This window comes from Mesoplodon bidens, assembly GCF_964165515.1.
Source record: "Mesoplodon bidens genome assembly, chromosome: 10".
NCBI classification, from domain to species: domain Eukaryota; kingdom Metazoa; phylum Chordata; class Mammalia; order Artiodactyla; family Ziphiidae; genus Mesoplodon; species Mesoplodon bidens.
In genome coordinates this window covers 32,385,126-32,405,746 of record NC_138172.1, presented here as the reverse complement: position 1 = coordinate 32,405,746, position 20,621 = coordinate 32,385,126, and the positions used below count along the sequence as shown (strand labels likewise).

The following is a 20,621-nucleotide window of genomic DNA, read 5'->3' as shown; positions in this document are numbered from 1 at the left end:
TGCTGGTTTAAAACCACCCAGTGCCTTCCCAGGGCACCTGGCTAAGCTCAGAGCTTCTGGAGGGCATGATCCCTGGAGATAAGGCTCTTCATCAAGAAAGCCTTCTCGGTGCCCTCAAGCTGCAGGCCCTCTGGTCTCTGCATGGGCAACCTCTTCCCCAGCCTTTCACCATCACTTCCCCCTCTGGCCTGTGTCACAGACCCCTCTGGAGGTGACCAGCTTCCTGACAGCCTATCAAGCATTCTTGTCTCCTTGCCTGCCAATCAGCATCTTTAAGCAGAGGTTCCTTGTGTTGCCCTTATAAATTGGTAACTTCAGCCTAATGCAAAAAAAAAAAAAAAAAAAAAAAAAGAGCTTACTGAGCATTAAATGCTACTTCTTCCACTCTTCCTGAAATGTTCTTATCGTGTCCAAGGAACAGTCACCCAGGACCCACTAAAGCAACACCACTTCAACCTGGGCAGGTGGCAATCACTCAGGATGACAGCACCTAGACGGAAACCCGGGGACAGCAATCCCTGGGTGAGGGATGAGTGTGTATGTGTATCGCTATTCTAACCTGTTTAGCTTTCCTAATAAGAAGACAGCTAGGTATAAAATAAATAAGATACAAGGGTGTAATGTACAGCACAGGGAATATAACCAGTATTTTGCAATAACTTTAAATGGAGTGTAATCTATAAAAATATCAAATCACTAGGTTGCAGACCTGAAACTAATATAACATTGTAAATCAACTTCAATTCAAAAAGAAGACAGCTTGGTGCAAATGGGGGTGAAAGGGAAACAAAATTAATCTCTCAGCCCTGCAATTACCCACATGCAGATTTTCTGCCAAACAAACTATTTCTTATCTCTGGTCAGTTTTTATCTGCAGCTGCCTTTCTCCCGCCCCTGCCACTACCGTGCACATATCCGAATCCTCTCTTCCCCCTGACAGTCACTGACAGAGTGGTCCAGGCCTCCGGGACTGTCAACATCCTGGTGTAATTCAGGGCTCATGGGGAGTCTGAGGCAGTGCCCTTGTTTATGGATTCAGTGATTGATTGGACCCTAAAAGCTCCTGGCCCAGAAGACTAAATAAGTTGAAAGCAATCATTAACAGTAGTGTAATGTTGAAAAAAAAACAAGAGATGCAAGGGGGCCTTTGGCCATGTGGACAAGAGCACGGGAAATGTGAAGGACGGAGGCAGATGGACACACTAGGCCCCTCTGGGTAAACACCAGCACAGGCAAATCACAATGACAGTGGAGCCGATGCGGCGGGCACACTTGGTAGAAATAAAGCAATCTGTGTATGAATATTTTTTTTTTTTGGCCACACCACGCAGCTTGTGGGCTCTCAGTTCCCTGACCAGGGATCGGACCCGCGCCCTCGGCAATCAAAGTATCTTAACCACTGGAATGCCAGGGAATTCCCAGTGTACAAATCTTTAAAAAAAAAATCAAAATCTATGCGGAGGACAGACACTTTACTTTTATTAGAGAAAGATCTGTAAAATGGCCACAGGCTGGGTGTTTTTTCTCGAGACAGATCAAAAACAGGACACCCAGATGCAAGAGGCAAGAGTCCAGGTGGAAACAGAAGGGACCGACTCAATAAGTGGAATGGGTAGGATAGAAAAATTATCCTCTGAGTTAAAACTTCAAGTTATCTCAATATAAACAATTCTTAAATTCTTAAGAATAATTCTAGTCTGTCCCATTCTATAGGGAAAGAAACTGAGAGTCAGGGGGGTCACCTGCCCTGTCCACAGTCACACTCAGCTGGCCTGGGATGCCCTCATCTCACAGGTCACACTGATGTAAATGAGACCATCTAACAGAGTGGCTTCTAGCCCAAGATCAGGATTTGCAAAAGCTGCAGTAAAACAGGATTCATATATATTCTATTCACAGGAAATGTGTGATCAATCCAAAATGAACCTTGGAAAATCTATGTCTGAAGAAAGGTTCGCTAGCCAAATTACTGGTACAAATAGAATTCCCATGATAACGCTTAGATTCAACTATTTTCATAATATGCTATTAAGTGCAAAAGAGTCACTCAATCAATATTCTGATTTTAAAACCCTCATTTACTCACTTAAACGTCTTCCCTAATACTTTTACTGAGCAGCATTTCATCCACACCTCACATTAATACCACCAGACTTAAAAGCACTAAAACTTACTCAGAAGGTAAATCACCAGGTGGAAAGATTCAGTCCCTCTCTAATAAACCCAGAATGAAACAAGTATAAGGTACAACTCAAACAACACAGTGTAAATAAAAATTATAAATGTCAATATTTTTTAGGATGTGGAAAAATGAGCACACTTATTAACTGACAGCCGTCTGCCACCAATCATTATAAGTAGTTACTATGTGGTCGGGAACAGAGCTAAACGTTTTAAAGACAATAACTTATTTAAGTCTCAGAACAATGCTGGGAGATAAACTATTATTGACTCATTTTACAGATGAAGAAATTTGCCCAAGGTCACAATAAATGATAGCAAATGGTAGAGCTGGGATTTGTGGACCAAATTTACCCTCTTCTCAAAACACAATTCTTTGTAGTAAATTGGTTCAGTCATTATATATACAAGGCAGGTTGGTAAACGTGTTGTAAGAGCTATAAAACCTTTGCCCCAGTAATTCCACTTTGGGAAACACTATATATGCCAAGGAAACAAACCAAAATGGTGAGGTGGGACAGGAAACCAATCTGCATGAAGATATTCATAGCAGCTTTAACTTGGAAATAGCCCAAGTGCTTCATCTGTGGGGGAGAGGGGTAGTAAAAGGGGCAGGGGCACACAACATGAAAGTATCATATGGCCACTAAGAGCAACAAGTCTGTAAACCATGTAAAAACACGGAAATATCTTCGGAAAACAAATGTAAGTAAAAAAGATAATAATAACCATTAAAAATAGTGATTACAACTCTACATCAAAATGTTTCTATATTCAAGAATGGAAGAAGCAGCATTTAATGCTCATTAAGCTTTTTTTTTTTTGCATTAGGCTGAAGTTACCAAATTATAAAGGCAACACAAGGAAGCTCTGCTTAAAGATGCTATGATTCAGAATGTCCTTCTCTTCCTGATCTAAAGATGTGAAGTTTTCATATAAAAATAAAAGAACAGCTCTTCTAATTTTAAAGCCCCTTCTTTAAAAAAAATAAGTCCCCCCCTCAGGCTTTCAAGTAAGCCCTACTCTAATATTAACAAAACCTACTAATTTATAAAAACCCATAGCTCATGAATTTTTTTTTGTTAGTCATTTAGCAAATTTATTTAAGGACAAATATGTTGACAAACTGGAACATTATTTCTGTCACCATTTGGTCTGCACTAATAAAAGGCCACACTTTCAGAATCTCACTCTTTTATAAATGCATTTGGAAAAGTAACACTATTTAAGATGGCATAAGTCCATGGGGGTGGGGACGTAGGTTTAAGAGTGTCTGAACACATGCCGAGATGGAGGCCATGTGCTCCATGCCTAAGTGGGAGGTTTCTGCCCAGTTGCCTTTTCATAGCATCTCATTCCCCAAAGGGGAGCAGAATATGCCCACACAGGTTCTTCACCACACGCCGTCCAGGTTGGCAGGGGGACCCAGCAAACCCTCAGCCCAGCCACAAGCACCCCCTAACCCTGTCCACACATCGCTCCCCTGAAGCCTCCAATGGCTTCCTGTATATCATGTTACCTCAGGGGAACAGAAGTACAATTAAAGAACATACTAACTAACTACTGCATCTTTTAAGATGAATGAGGTTGGGAAGTTGGGGAAGGAAGTGGCCCACAGTTGGCACCCTCTGACTTCTGCGCTAGGGGAAGAAAAGCTGACTCCTCCACTTGGCAAGACTGTTCTCTGCCTGGACCAATCTCACATCACTCTTCTTTCCAGGTTCCTTTTTCCTCTGTCCTTACCAACCCACGCTGCTGGCCCACGTGCCCATTTTGCTCTCTACTTGGGATGACTTACTATTGTCCCTCAAGCATAAAGGGCTCTTTATGGGCTCTGTATGCACCTGGTACAGAGCCAAAGCCCCCCCCCCCCAGTATGGCAATGCCTGCCTCTAAGGCAAACTGTCCAACAGGGCAGCCTCTAGCCATGTGTAGCTATTTAAACTTGAGTAAATTTAAAATTCAGTCCCACAATTGTGCTGGCCACATTTCAGCCACCATGGTTAACAGCAACTGAACTGGCCAGTGCAGAAGAACATGTCCATCGTCACAGAAAGTTTTACTGGAGGACCTCCTTACCTGCCTCTGCAATTCCAGGTGGCATTCTCCCACAGCTGGACAACTCTTCCCACCTGACACCTCGGGGATAGCTCAGTTTCACGCAAGCAACATTTTTTCTTACATGTAAATATGGACGTTTTTGGTGTACAATTCCATGAGTTTATACATATATAAATGTATAATTAGATGTGTAAATGTATACATCGCTGTATCTACCACCACAATCAGCACACAGAACAGTTCCACTATCCCCCCAAATTTCCCTTGTACTGCCCCCTTTATAGTCAAACCCTTCATCCACCCCCAAAACCCTGGCAACCACCCATCTGGCAGCTTTTTTAAAAACTCAGATTCCTGCCCTTCCCCTGGAAATCCCACTTAAGCAGGTCTGGGGTGAATCCCGGAATCTCCCACCTCCACGCCCCCTCCCAAGAATGTTCCTCCGGTGATTCTGGAGTTCAGCCAAGTTTGGTAACCTCTGGGGTAAATGCCGAATCCTAGTTTAATTATCTGCAAAGCGCTCGCTGGTATCTAGTCTTGCTTGCTTCCCACCCCCATGAGTTGCTTTGTTGCACATGGTAGACGTGGCTGGGCGCTGGGAAGGCAGGGCAAGTTCGTTGCTGGGGGCACAGGCAAGGTAAGAACTGTGTGGCTCTCGTAGTATCTGGCAGAGAGAGGCCTCTCTGAGGCACATGGCCTCCCATCCTAATCCCTTCCTGGCTCTTTGTGCCATGGAATCCTCATCTGGAAAAAAAGGAACCACATCAGAAATAATCGTCTACCTCCGAAGCTCAGTGGAAGTGATGATTTACATAACACATTCAAAGGCACTGGGCAGCCAGGATGAAAGGTACCTTGTCCCGGATATATCACCACCACCCAGGGCTGCCTCTGAATGGAACGTTCCTCACCCTGTTTACTTGATGGCTGTGGGGGAATCAGGACTCAAGTTACAATAAAATTGCAGCCTTTAAAAAGAAAAAAAATCACAATGTTTTTTCCTCCTAAATTCGTGATCCCAAGGGCAGGGTACCAAATTCCATCTTTAAAGAGGAATTCGGAAGAGTCAGCATCATCTCAGAAAACCTCCTCTGCTCAGAAGTAAATAATTACAAGGAGGGTCAACACTCCAGTCTAGCCATTCTCCCGGACTAGCTCCTGCACTGCTGACGATTCCTGGAAAACACTTTGAAAAGTTTTAAGATGATCAAAGGAAAAGAATGGCCAACCCAAGAAACAGCTATCGTTTAACATCACATGTTTATTTAGCCCCACCAAGCCAAAGAGAGAAGATTGTTTGAAAGGGAGAGAATGCCTGCTTAATCAACTAAAAATGCATTCATTACTATGCTATTCACCACGGCTTTCCTGAAATCAGACACTTTTGCCCCTAGACCGTAAGATTGAAGCGATTTGAAATGAAAATATTTCCTGTCCACTGCTTGCCAGTTTCTAGCCCCAGAGTGATATAACAGATGACATCCAGTACAATAAATGCTTTTATTAACCATAAATTTGAGACTGCTTTAGGGATTTGAAGTGTTGGGTTTCATGCTGAAAAAATGTAATGTTATCCACAGACCATCAGTGAGTAACAAAAACAGAGGCACAGGTTATGCTACTTTGATCAAATTATGGCCAAAGCAAAAAAATCGTCTTTTGCATTTTAAATAGTAGTTGCATTCAGGGCATATCTTCAAGGAGCACCACAATAGTTTAATCATATGTCTTAGAGAGTTTAATGGAAATTCATCCTGAGTGCAGATTTATAGAACCAGCAGCTTCTGTTAAACAGAAAGGAAATTGAAAAGTGTTATAAGGCTAAGTGAGCTGAAAAATTCAAATACTAAAATGCGACCCCAAAATCAGGGTTTCTCAATCTCAGCACTACTGACATTTTGGGCTATTATTGGGAAAGGCTGACTTGTGCATTTGGGGATGTTTAGCAGCATCCCTGGTCCCTACCCAGGAAATGCCAGTAGCAAACGCCCTCCCAGTTGTGACAACCAAAAGTGTCTCCAGAGATTCCCCAATCACCCCCAATTGAGAACTATTGCTCTAAATCAAATTCTAAGCCTGCTTTAGCAAGTGATGCCTGATTTCTCTTTTTCTAAAGAAAACGTCAGAGCCCAGGGAGTCTCACAGCCTCAGCTCCCTGCCCCCGGACTGCCCTCTACACAGAAATGTTTATCCCTGAGTGAGTTCTGAACTCAAAAGCACTCTACACTCCCTCTCCCACCAAAACTGACGGTAGCAGAGCCATGGAAACAAGAATCCTCTCCTTGAGCAGGGTAGACTAGACTAAGCAAAGGCAGCCCGCTGCCCTCTCCCAAGGCGCACCCTGGCCCATCCCTGGTGCCCTGCGTGTACCCCGGCACAGCATCCCTACCAGCATCCCGATCGCTGCTTTTCTGGCCTTCTGCTGTCAGGCCACGGAGGCGACCGTGGATTCGGTGCCAGAAAATAAAATGAAAAGCGGGGTTGAACCTTTGCAGTCCATTCTCTGGACGCTGAATGTCCCACTATTACATCTCGGCATGACATTTCACGGCCAGCAGGGGAGGAGGCCTGGTCCTGAAAGCTGAACAAACGACTGGTGCACAGGCCCTCCCGCGCCCTCGCCGGCTCCCTGCACTTATGAATAAAAGATGGAGGGCTTGTCTCTGTCGTCTCCCTGGTACCCTGGGAGAATAACAACTTGTCACTTTTTGACGTTTTAACTTACTTTGAAAAATAATCAATATTAACTTTCTGAGTCTTTGGGCTTTAAATCTGGGGTAGGGACAATTAAAAAAAAGAAAAGGCATGCCATGAGGTAGAAGACAGTAATTCAAGTTAAACGAATGAAACTCTGTTAAGGGTCTCTAATAAAATAATCTAGGCAATACACAATCATAGAAGGAGAAGACTGGAAATTGAGGGCATGTTTTGAGTGAAGTGGCCTTTTCTGGAAATAAAGTTCATTGTTTCCTTAGCACAAAGGAAAGAAGTGGCTGAGTTTGGGTGTGAGGGAGCACTCAACCGTAAACCTGCCCCGGCCAAGGGGAGGTTATAATAGGAGCTCATTCCTGGTCGGTCGCTGAGGGCGACATCTACAACTGTTTGCAAAAAGCCCTGGTGAACAGCAAAAGCCTTAAGCATTCTTGGGATGCAGCACTCCCAATTTTGAGAGCACAACTGATTTCAAATCGTCTTCAAGGAAATAAGTTAAATTACAGGATAGCACAAATGACACCCTGCAGTTTCTTTGGACGCTCAGTAAAGTAAAAGGAAAGCCCTACTATAAAGCACTGTGTTTTTAAAAAAGACAAATAACACCAAGACCAAACTGGGTTAAATCATTAGAAAGGTCTCTGTACAATTTCAAGTAGAAAAAACATATTTTGCTCTTTGCTAAAACTGCACCTATATTTGTTACCTATTGATATCTAAAATCCAACAATGTCACACTCTCAACTTTAGAGGGGTCTTACCAAAATATTTAACTTGACCCTAATCATGAGGAAGCAATCAGAAATCCAAGTTGTGTGACTGTCTATACCACAAGTGACCTTGACTCTTCAGATGTATATGTTATAAAGGATCAAAAAGAAGTGGAGACACTCCTTTAGATTAAAGGAGACTAAAGAGACAGGAGATGTCTATAAGCAGTGAGTGGCCCTTGTCTGAATCCTGGAAGGTGATTCAGAAAGAAATCACGAAGGATATTTAAGAGTACAGCTAAGGTACGTGGGGCAAAGCATGAGGTACGTGGGGCAAAGCACTGGTGACTCTAAGCTAAGGGGAAATAGGTGTTCACCCCACTGTTCTTTCAACTTTTCTATAGATTTGAAATTTTCAGAATCTAAAATATAGGGGAGAGAGTAAAGTGAAGCCCCAGGTATAGCTGACTGGCTGCCTGCTGGTCTGGGTGGGGGCTGGGCAGCAACAGTTTCATCTTCCTGTTTCAGAAAATGTACACCCCAAAGTATAAAGTCTCAATACAGAATAGATTCAGGATTAAAATAAATTTTTTTAAAAAATTAATTTTTTATTTTTGGCTGCATTTGGTCTTTGTTGCTGCGTGTGGGCTTTCTCTAGTTGCAGCGGGCGGGGGCTACTCTTCGTTGCGGCACGCGGGTTTCTCATTGCGGTGGCTTCTCTTGCTGTGGAGCACAGGCTCCAGGCACGTGGGCCTCAGTAGCTGTGGCACTCAGGCTCAGGAGTTGTGGCTCGCGGGCTCTAGAGCGCAGGTTCAGTAATTGTGGCACACGGGCTTAGTTGCTCCGCGGCATGTGGGATCTTCCCTGACCAGGGCTCGAACCCGTGTCCCCTGAGCTGGAAGGTGGATTCTTAACCACTGCACCACCAGGGAAGTCCCTAAAATAAAATTTTAAAACCCATAGTAGTGTAACTTATTATTCACTTAACTGGGTAGTGGTTGAGGGGGTATGTACACACAGCTGACATTTAAGACATTTAAGTTTCTGCTTTTATAAAAGGCATAGGTCCTTCTTTTCTTTTCCCCAAAGGCAATCGTTTATTTATTTATGGCTGCGTTGGGTCTTCGTTGCTGTGCGTGGGCTTTCTCTAGTTGTGGTGAGCGAAGGCTTCTCTTCGTTGCGGTGCGCGGGCTTCTCATTGCGGTGGCTTCCTTGCTGCGGAGCACGGGCTCTAGGCACGTGGGCTTCAGTAGTTGTGGCACGCGGGCCCCGTAGTGCAGGCTCAGTAGTTGTGGCGCACGGGCTTAGTTGCTCCGCGGCATGCGGGATCTTCCCAGACCAGGGCTTGAATCTCCTGCATTGGCAGGCAGATTCTTAACCATTGCGCCACCAGGGAAGCTCCCAAGGAACAGGTCCTTTTAAAATCCCTTTATGCCTTTCCCTAAAACTCTTCTGCAATTTATCATTCTCTTTCTCCTCTTATCAGAATTCCTACTAATTTAAAAACTTTTTAGAATGGCTCTTTAAAACTCTCCTGCCTTCCACCCAAACTCTCCCCCATTATCTACCTCAATCTTTTTTTAATGAGATGAAAGCAATGATTACCCTAATCTCCAACTTGAAAACTGTGCACTTAAAGGGGGAAAAAAAAAAAGTGTGACCCTTTAAGTAAAAGGAAGAAAGCTCAGTAGATGGGAAATGTGCTCAAGTGAAAATACGTTGGGATAGAATTTCTGTGTCTCAAGCTTCAAAACCCAGGGAGGAGAACAATGAGGCAGCCTGCGTGTCCAGAGCAGCCCTGAGAGACCTGGTTGGCAGTCACCTTGGGCGCGCCAGACACTGGGAACCCACCACTCCAGCCCCGCCTGCAGCAGTCCTCAGGCAGCACAACCAGATGTTACATTTTCTCTGCTTAATTTTGGTAAAACTCCATGACCTCTTTCTCAAATTAAAAAGGCAATGCTATTTTTTTAAACCACAGGAGCTATCTTTAGTGAACCCTTCTAAGGATTTCATTAATTCATAGCCAGCCAACCAGGACTTTTCCCACAGTCTCCCACAAAAAAGCCCGGGAAGTCACTGATTGCTTGGCTGGATCTGAATATGAGCAGAGGTAAGATCAGAAATATCTAGTTCCTCCCACAGGGAGGCAAGGCATGAAAATCAAAGCTGGGCAAAAACTCATTACCACAGCTGGCCGGCAAACCCACAGCCCTGGAAAGGCGGCAAAGAGCATCTTTGATTCTGGATGGACCCTCTAGTGACTTCAGAAAATGAAAGGCATTCACAATCAGAGGGGACCGAAAGAAAATGAGACCTGTATCTCTGTTAAAAAGACCAAGCTGTCATACCACCTAAGGGCTGCTGCCAGGGAGTAAGAGTCATTTCATTCACTTTGTTTTGTAAAGTCCCAAACCAAGATGCTTAGTTAGCGCTTAGCAGTCATTTTTTACATTTTTTTCATCCACAGTGCAGCGCAACCTGGACAGTCCAAACATCCCCTCTTCAAGCAACCAACACTTTGCAAATTGTGATTCCCATCCAGTACCAGCCCTAACCACTGCCTCTCTCATTCCCTGGGAATCTGTCCTGCAGCCTAGCAGTTGGCCAGTATGAGGACACAGTGCCAATAAACTGGTGTGAATGAAGGCAAGCATATTTTTATGCTACTCTCAGCACCTAATGCCACATGATGCACCCATGTTAAGAAAACATAAGTAAAACCAACTATACTTCAATAAAAATAAAATTAAAAAAAAATAGAACATAGGTAACTATAGAACTTCAGAGGAAACTGTCATTACAATTGCTTGCCTTACTTGTCACCTCCTCAGAGAGGCCACCGAGCTCACCTGCTCTCATCACACCATTTTAATTTCCTTCAGAGCACTTAGTCACACGTAGGGAGAAACTACTATGTGCCACCACTGATCTCCTGGTGCAGCAGGGAACGAAGCAGATCAAGGACCTGCCCTCAGGGAGCCGATAGTGCAGGGAAGGAGATGGACAGACAGACAAGAAAACACTCTTGTGTGTTTCATGGTAAAAAATTTTGTGGAGAAAACTCAAGTGAAGAAAAGAGGTGAGCGAGACAGCAACAGTTGCTATTTTAAATAGAGCAGGTCTGGTAGTTTCTTATCCTATTTGTCTCCCTTACTACAATCTAAGCTCCCGAAACCAGGCCTCACACATAGAAAACGCCAAATACTCACTGAATGAAGGAATGGCTGCTGAGGGTCACTCCTACCAAGCCATTCATCTGCTGGAGAAACCTTCCAAGCCTCACCATCCCTGACAAGTACATGTAGGCAAAATTCAAGGCACCCCTGTATCTAGTCCCAGCCTCCGTCTTCAGCCTCTTGTTTCCACTGCCTCCAATGAGTCACCCTCCTCCAGCTTTACCCACATCTTTCTTTTTGTTTTTTTCTCTCTGTTTTTCTTTTTTTGGCCGCGCCTTGCAGCTTGCAGGATCTCAGTTCCCCAGCCAGGGATGGAAACTGGGCCCCACAGTGGAAGTGCCGAGTCCTAACCACTGGACTGCCAGGGAATTCCCACCCACATCTTTCCTTCTGCCCAAACTGTCCCCACCTCCTGGCTCCACTCGCCAGAGGCCCCACTCAAAGTCCCCCCATGAGGCCAGTCTTCTTCAGCCATCTGACCCCTCCCTCTAAGCCTCCTCTGAACCGTCCAAATTAAGTGTCTTCTTCATAAGCAAATCAAGATTCCCCTTCTTCACTGCATCACTGCAAAAGACTGAATGCATCCCACTGAATCTGGAGGCACGATGGGGCGAGTCTGACTTTACTAAATGTAGGCTTCCTGGAAAGGTGAAATTCACACAGGGAGCCTAGGGGGCTTTGTGGAGAAGCCTCCCGAGGAAAGGCGGGCCTCCTCCAAAGCAGAGGAAACCGAGGCAGAGCAAGTAGCCAGAGTTACTGGGAACCAACTGAGATGTGGGCTAAAAAGCCAGAGTTCCAAAGGTGGGCGCCCAGCAGCGCCTCAGACATCTACTCCGCATCACCCTGCTTCTCACACTGGCCAGAGCATAAGATGCAACGCTCTGGGATGAGGGGCAGCAGGAACCGTGGTTCATGCTACGCTGGGAGGAGTGGACAAAGCAGAGCGAGGACGGAGAGCTCCCTGTACCACGGAGTCCTTCCTGCATCTCGCTGTCTCTGAGCCCCCGTGCCTCTGTCTTGCAGCCCCGCCTGGATAGGAAGCCACTGCAGACGGGGGCCTGGTCCTACTCCGCTTTGTGTTTTCCCAGAAAACGTAACTACAGTTTAACCACGGCCTGATGCGGGAGCCGCTCTTGCCTCCTCACACCAAATAAGTCTTTGTGAACTTCAGATATCGAGCCGTCACAACAAATCCTAACCATGCGAGGGCCTGGGCCCCACCCGGAGTAAATGTGCCCCCTCCAGAGGATGGAGGCGATAAGCTGTCACTCAACAGGGACCATGCTCAGGCTGACTGCTCCTGCATTTGGTCCGGACTGCCTTGCATTTTCCTCAGATAAAAGGGGAAGAAACCCTTTTCAGGAGAAGAGAAGCCAGAAATCACCTGGACAGAATAAAATCACAGAGAACCACATGGCGCATCTCAGGAAAATGTACCTCTTCTTTACAAGGAAACCCTCCCTCTATCCCCATCAGCCCTCCCACTGGCAAGTAAAACAGTCCAGCTCAGGACAGAAGTCTGGGGCCACAGCCAGCATTTTTTAAAGGGTTACCATTCATTGGGGGGAAAATCTACAAAACTGACAAAACAGAACACTTGGAAAAACTCCTAGTTTTTAAGGAAATAAAGGACTTTCAAAATCTAAAAAAGTTATAGTTAAAGCCTAATCCCTTATGATTTCAAAAGGATTCATTTGAAGTATTCGTTTAATGTGTGAAAGGTAAATATCCATCTAAACATTTTAATTAATGTTAACAATTTTCATTCTCTTTTCAAAGTAACTGCTTCAATTTTATAGGCATTTCTGATAAGTTCAAGCAAGCTCCCCTACAATGTAGTAATTTTAATGAAAAGCCTCATGGTTAATGTCTATTAGATGAGGTTTGGAATGAAGAAACATACAATAAAATTATCATTAAACTTCCCACAATACCTGCCATCTGTCCTGCCGTTTCAACTTTTAATGTACCAGCCTTATGTAAATAAGACATTAGGTTTACTATAAAACAAATTCTTCTTAAAAGTGCATAGTAAAGGTAGTTTGCATTTACCCTATTAAATCACACAATTTACAGGCCAACTTCCGTTTTAGAAGAGAATTACATGTGTGTTCACATCACATCTTTATTTTGTCATCCATCCAGTGATTTGTTGAAGACAGCTGGTACCTATTAAGTCCCCCTTTAAATGTTGTAGCCTTAATTAGCTACATCCACCTTCCCCCAACATTTCCAAACAAGGAACCAAAGAAAAGGAAAGCTGTTTTTATCATGGATGGTTTGAACAATGGAGTGGCAAATGTTAAAATAATAATCTTGGGCTTCCCTGGTGGTGCAGTGGTTAAGAATCCACCTTCCAGCGCAGGGGACACGGGTTCGAGCCCTGGTCAGGGAAGATCCCACATGCCGCAGAGCAACTAAGCCCCTGCACCACAACTACTGAACCTGCGCTCTAGAGCCCGCGAGCCACAACTACTGAAGCCTGCGTGCTTAGAGCCCGTGCTCCTCAACAAGAGAAGCCACCGCAATGAGAAGCCCGCGCACCCCAACGAAGAGTAGCCCCCGCTCGCCCCAACTAGAGAAAGCCCGCATGTAGCAACAAAGACCCAACGCAGCCAAAAATAAATAAAAATATAATAAATAAATTTTTAAAAAATAGTCTTTATTAGAGACTAACTAGTTATTCCATCTTTAGGCCCCTTCAGAAGAAACAGGGTACAGATGGAGTTTAAATGTCATGTCAGTCTTTGTTATTTAGGTAATTTTTCAATTGTTCAATTTTTAGTTTCATGCCTCATGTTAATAATTAAACCATTCCCAGATACTGCTCGGGAAAGCATGAGGGACAGTCTTCCCAGATATATTCTTGGTATTATTTAAGCTATAAACGTTTTACTTGGGCTTCTGAACACGTGAGAACAAGCAGACAGAATCTGCAAGGAGAGAATAAGCCAAGTATGGTTCTCTATGAATAGACATCATGCTCTTCCCAGACACTGAAGAGTTCCCAACTCACACAATGAGAAATTCAGTTGATCAAATTGCTTTAACCTGCCATATGTAGATTAAATGCACACTAATTTGGTTACAATTTAGGCTTCCCTTCTTTAAAAAAAAAAAATGCATTCAGGGCTTTAAGTGTGAATGACATCAACAGGCTAAATTCTGAGCAAGATAAGGAGCCATGTCAACGAATCCCCCTAAGATTGGGTTTCTTCTTAGAGACCTGCTCCAGCTTTAATCTGCAGTAAGACTATCTGTTTCAATAGGATGTGATCACTCCTGGGCTTGTGTCTTTTCAATCAGCCGGTGGCCCTGCCCGGTTTAGAGTGGCAGAGAGGAAGTGGCCTGTGGTTAAACAGAGGAAATACCAAGGCATTTTAATAGAGCAAATAGTCTACTTCCCACAGGGAAGAGCTTCAAAGGCCCCAGGCCCTGGAGGAGACAATGTGTTACGGGGCCATCAGTCACCTAATCGTGTGTTAGGCCCATTAAGAATATCCTGGCGGCCAAGACAAACACTGCCCAGGAGGACATTGCCTCCCACCAGCCAGGCAAGTTGGGCTGCCTGGAGATGGGGCCTGTGGCACCAACAAAGACAGGTCCCTTGGGCTTGCTGAGGGCAGAAGAACCTCCAAATCTGGGGGAGATGTGAAACGGAAATGGTCTTGGCTGCCGGAGTAGGGTGGTAGGAGAGAGATCTGCCCCAGAGGCGCTGTCCCCCACTCTAGCCTGTCAAGTTCTGGGGATACCTGAGCCCCTGCCTCAGCCTATTCTCTTACAGATTGAGGGTGGGGAACCCAAGCTTCCAGAAGCCTAAAAACCCATCCATCGGGGCAGACACAAGAGGCAGCAAGGAATGAAAGGAACAATTAATTGTTGACTGGGTGGCCCCAGCAGCAGCAGACATCTGCCGGGGCACGGTATGTGAAAAGTTCAGGGACTGATGAGGGAAAGACAGTTTGAAAACTTTTTTAAAAGAAAAAAAAAACACATTTTAGGCCAAATGAAGCATGAAAAATACTCAAATTAAAATAAAGACTTAAAAAAGCATTAGCTGTTCTTGCCTTTGTAAGGAAGCCATCTGTAAAGTTTGAATGGCTGAGGATATGATTTGGATCCTACCCTACTCTTTCCTGAGACTGTTTTCCAGACAGGCCCAGCTGTTCTGGGGAGGAACCCAGTGGAAGCGTTGGGTCCGCTTCACCCCAGCCTCCTCTTTAACCCCAAGACAGAGACACCCACCCAAAACGACTGGCTCCCCAGGTCCTCCTTCAGCCAGCCTCACCCCTGCCATTCTCCAGAGCTCGGACAAAGTCCCCACTTTACATTCTAAAAGTCCAGTGAAGTAATTTCAAGTCAAGCTGATTTTAAATGTTTAGAATGTGGCTTCTCGCCTCCTTCTTGTGATCACAGAAGCCCTGTCTCCTAAAGCAATGATTCTCACCGTTGAGAGCATCACAGGAACTTGTTAAAATGTCAGTTCCTGGGCCCCATCTCACTCCCATTCTGGCCCCATTGGCCTTGAATCTGCATTTTAACGAGCTCCCAAGGCAATCCCGATACTGGAAGCCCCTGGACTTCACTATGAGAAATCATGTTGGGAAGGAAATGGTGCCTCAGTCGGAACTTAGTTGCTGGTCTCATTCACCCAGCTGTATCCCCGAGTTAATAACTAGCACAATGCCCCAGGCACTGCAGGGGCTCCGGGTCCATTGGATGGATGGGGGAGGGGAGAGAAGGGAGGGCTGCTCAAGAAAGATGGACCCCGGCCAAAGGTTTCCCAAATTAACATAGCAAAACAGGCTGGAAGAAAGCATCACACTTCTTATAAAAATGTTTCTCTGAAAATGTGTCAACCAGGGCTGACTCATTTTTAACGAAGAATTCTGTAAAAGACACAAGAGCATGTGTAACATGGACAACACGGCCACAGGACAGGCAGACCAGATGCAGCCTTGAGAGCCACGAGCTGCAAGTGAATGAAAACACATCCAATTCAGAATTAAATAAACATGGCTGGGCCCGCAGCCAAGGAGAGTTCTTGGATTGGACTTTCATCAGGAACCTAAATTTTAATCAGCTGGAACGTCTTCTTTTCCAAGTACCACCCTATTCCTTCCTACCTTTAGAGATGAAGTATTTGCCTTAAATGGGAAACTTGCACTTCATTGTAAAGACGATGCCAGCATTCTGGCTTCCTGAATTCCTGAAGGAACAGACTTTGGTGCGGGAAGGGGGGGAGGGTGGAAATTGTGTTTCAGGGATAATAGACCAGGGAAGGTGTACCCCATCTAGGTAAGAAGGCAAGAAATGTTCCCTCCTCCTCCACTGCAGGAAAAGCCACTAAATAAAAACCTGTGGGAATAGATTCCTAATTTCTTGTTCCATAAATAGGCTTCTCAATCAACCAGCAAGGCAAGAGGAGCAGAAAAAACCTCAGTGCAAGTGACCAACATAAAGTTACCCATCACAAACAAAACCATTCCACTTCCAAGAAGCAAGCAGTTAAGACTCAGTGTAAATGAGGATGCTGGCCCCTCTGGAAGTTTTACAACTTGTTACTTCTTTGCGAAAACTGTATTTATTACTCAAAGAGCAACTTTACCTGGCAAGAGCCTTAAGAGACTTTTTTTTTTAAAAAAAGAAACTAGTCGAGGAAGTGAGCCCACAATTCATTTCTAAAACACTGCGCTGTGTTCAAGATGGTATCGGCCCCTTAATTGCCCCACTAATAATGGGGAGGTTGTGAAATCTGACCACTTAGACCAAGCTGGCTCCTCTGAGAGCAGCCCCGAAGGGAGGGTTACAGCTGCTGAGGGTTAGCTGGCTCCAGTCACCTTGCAAGTCCTGGGAAAATACACATTCCTGCAGGGGCAAGAGTTCCTGGAACAACCTCTCCCTGGAGAGCCAGGGGGTCAATCGCTCAGCTCCTCTCCAGCACCCAGATCCTGCCCCTCTTGAGGGCTCACTTCTCTACCCTGCTGTGCCTCCAGCTTCTCAGGTTCTGTGTGATGTAGACCCACAGGAAGCCCTCTCTTGCTTGCATCACACATGTACCAACCCTTATTCTTATGTTAACATAGCCCCACCTAGACTGTAAGCAACCTCAGTCAGCACTGAGACTAAGTACTATGGGCTGAACACCCACTAACTGGTAGGGGACTCGGACATGAATCAAAATACCCAGGTAACTGTACACCAGTACTTACTGGGCAGCCCTCTGACAGAGCAACTTCCGTAAAAACTTACCTAGGGAGGTAGGGGCAGAGGAGACTTCCTGCAGGAAGTGATGCTGGAGCTGAGAGGGGAGGCTGAGATGTAAAGAGAAGGAACACAGGCGGGAGCAGCATGTACAAAAGCCCACTGCGGAGAAGACAGTGGAGCTCGCTGCTCTGATCGTGGCCCTTCCCCCACCCCCCTTCTTAAAATCGATCACTTCATACAGGATTTAGCAGGAAGGCTGCAGCGTCTAACTGGGTTCAGCCAAGATTTACAGGGCTCCAGGCTCTGAGCTCACCAACGTGAGGTTAAGCGTCTGGCTAAAGAAACTAGTCTGAAGACACAGATGTGAACAAATACTGACGATGTAGTCTGGTGAGAACCAAAGGCAAGGACCTGCAGGAGAAGGCGAAGCAAGGGGAATGGCATTCAGAGGGCTTCCTTGAGGAGGCATCACCTGAGCTGAGTCTCAAGCCAAGCAGGGGATTCTCAGGGGAGGAAAAGCTATCCCAGGAGCAGGGAAAAAGCCTGCCTCGGCAGCATGAAGGGCACAGGAGTTAGGGAGCAGGGTGGGAGGGCCGGGGCTGAAGTTGGAAAGGTGAGTATGTAAGGCAGGTGGACAAGCTGGGTAGGGAAAGCTGGTGGCTCCATCAGATGCATCAAAAGGCCAGTCCAGGAGGGAAGGAGCCACGTATCAGGTTGGGAAGAGCCTAGAATCCAGGAGATGGCCCTGAGGCTTCCATGCTCATTCAAAAAGTAGGTGAAGATGACCCCAAGGAAAGGACTGTGAGGCCAAGGTAGGAGCTGTTGAGAAGGTTACCCCCAGCATGAATGTGAAGCCACTGGGATGAGGGCCACCATTAATCCTGTGGGTGTGCAGGTTTAGGGGCGAACACATTCCCACAGAGAGCACAAAACCACCAGCTTGACTCCTCTGGGGCCCGGCTATATCCACAGCATTAAAACTTCACAAGGTCTGTGCACTGACACGTGAAGCCACCTGGGCAATTGCAGAAAAACAGCAAATTGGGCTGATCCACCTAGGCCGTCTTATGAAAATTCAGAATAAAATATCTGTGATGCGTTATTCAAAAGCCAACACACCAGTTTAGATCCAGAAAATTTAGGATTGGTAAGTCAACATGGGAAAGCCTTAAGGAAAACTTTTTGATCTAAAAACTGAGGAAAACTTGGTATCTATTGAAAAAAAAAACCAAAAATAGTGGTATTTTTACTAAAATGTGACAGAGTAACAAAATGTGATGTTTTACTCAAATCGGAAGGTTACATTCACTATGGGGTTGGTGAGAGGGTGGGTTATAGCTGTCTATAGCACAGCTATTGGGTTTGAAGACATTTCAGCTACTTGGTTCATACCTCGTTTTCTGCACTGTGTTTCTCTGAATGCGGGGCAAGTGAGCTGGAGGCACCAGCCTGTGCCCCTAAAGGGGTGTCAGAATCTAGGCCTCGACGGCTTGAGGTCATTCAGAGCACCCCACAAGAGGTGGGTGGACGTTGTTCCAGGAGAACTACCCCATACCCATCCCTCAGAGCAGTAGTGCTAGGGAAACTAGGAAATCCCATTTACTCCTGTTTTCCAGGTGAAGAAATTGAGGCTCATGGCTGCCCAGGAGAAGAGCCAAGGTCATGTTCCATGGCTGCCTGAGTGCAAAGCCGGTGTCCCCTCCACAAGGCTGAAGGCCGTGAGTGCCCTGACACCAGGCTGGCCCTGGCTTGGGTGGGAGGGGTGCTGGGCAAATGGACGCAGTCTCCGGGTCCTCCGGCCGCCCTCAGCCCAGGAGCCCTGATAGAATCTCGGGACGGCAGCGTCCCCGCGCACACCCCCTCCCCATGTCCCACCGCCCAGATGGCATCGAAGAAGCGCTGGGTTAGGGGCAGAGGGCTCCAAGCACAGCACAAAGTCGGTGCATCCCTCCAGTCTCGTCTCGGGCACCTGCCTGAGGGGACAAGCTCATTCCTCCCTTTGGCCACAAAAAATATCCTCAACTCAAGCTGGATGGCGGTGGAGGTGGGGGGGGTCATCCGTGAGACCGTTCGAAGGGCTGGATACGGGAGCAAAATTTACCAGCAAGTCAGGAGTCTGAGGTGGGGGTGAAAGTGGGGCAAGACGGCCCGGCCCAGAAGGAACAAAGCGGCCCCTAAAGGGGGGGGCGCGCCCCTCCCCAGCACTCAGGGTCCCCTGCTTGGCAATCCCGGGCTTTTGTAGAGCTGTGGACCGGAGGTCCGAAAGAAGACCCCCACTCCCGCTCCAAAGCGCCCCCCATGCGAACAGCTCGGAGGATCCCAGCCCGGGGCCCTGTGCCCTGAGGGGGAGGAGGTCCCGGGCCTGGAACAAAGGGTGGGGCGCCCTACTCCTGCCCCACGCCGGGAGTCCCTCTCACCCGCCCTCCTGGAGCCGGACCCCGGCCGGTGGCCGCGCCTCATTAGCAACACAAAGCCGGGGTCGGGCGGCCTCTTTCAACCCAGCCGAGGCAGGCAGACGAGCGCCCCGGGAGGGAGGCAGGAGGGCGGGAGCAGCGGGATCCCAGCCCCACCGCGCACTCTGCGGAGAGCAGGAAAGTCGACGCGGGCGCCACTGCCCGCGAGCACCTGTGCCCCCGCGCTTTGGGGGACGGCAAGAAACTCGCTGTCCTCTCCTTACCCTCCAGCCACAGGTGTCGGCGCCCCGCGTTCTGCTGGAGCCGCCTGCGGCCACTGCCAGCTGGGAGCCGTTGAGGCAGGCGTTGACTGTGAAGAAGACAGAGCAGAGCTGCAGCCACGGGGCCATGGCCGTGCGCTCACCCAGCCCGGCCCTACTCTGCTCCCCGGCCGCCTGCCGCTGGCCAGCCCGGAGTAGGCGGTGGCGCTGGCGGCCGCGGCAGAGCTGGCGGCACCACAGAGCATGCGCTGCGGGCCCTCGCCCCGCCCCTTCTCTCCGGGGCCCACCCCGAGCCTCGACCCTCAGGTTTTGGTCCCGCCCCCTAAGTCTGGCCCTTCCTCTTGGCCCCGCCCCGACCTCTAAGCCACGCCCGCACAGCCCATCTCCGAGTGACTTTGAGAAGCAGACAGCTGCAGTTTTTTCTCCTCACCTGAGGTCTTTTTTTTTTTAATCCAAGGATTTTTCCACGTAATGCCTGCTCCCTGCAAAACTCGGGAAAACAAACAAAAAAATGATAATAATAGTTAAAATAATAATTTACAAGTGCCTACTATTTGCCAGTCCTCTTCTTGAATCCTCTCAAACACACCTGAAAGTGTCAGTAGTATTGTTATCCCAGTTTTCAGCGCAGAAAAGCTAGGGTAATGTGGTGGTTACAGAAATCCTGGCTGGGACCTCAGACAAATGACTTCTCTCCCCATTATTGTTCCCTCCCCCTGTAAACTGGAATAACAGAGTAAGTGTCTTAGTCTGGGGAGGATTCTATTGGTTAACTCATAACAAGCATTCAACAAGTGCTACAATCTTCTGTTAACTGACTTGCATAAAGTCACCCAGCTGGCACCTGCCAGATCTGAGATTCAAATCCAGATTGGCAAAAACAATACTCTTAACCAC

At 46.9% G+C, this 20,621-nt stretch overlaps 1 protein-coding gene across 1 annotated transcript in view; it reads right to left on the bottom strand.

Moving 5' to 3' along the window:
• Positions 1-19,911, bottom strand: part of IL17RD (interleukin 17 receptor D) — a 67,511-nt gene extending 47,600 nt beyond the window's left edge. Inside the window, exon 1 of the mRNA XM_081247243.1 lies at positions 19,728-19,911. Coding sequence (XP_081103369.1) covers positions 19,728-19,853 — 126 coding nt within the window. The 5' untranslated portion in view covers positions 19,854-19,911. The remainder of the gene's footprint in view (positions 1-19,727) is intronic.
• Between the last annotated feature and the right edge of the window lie 710 nt (positions 19,912-20,621).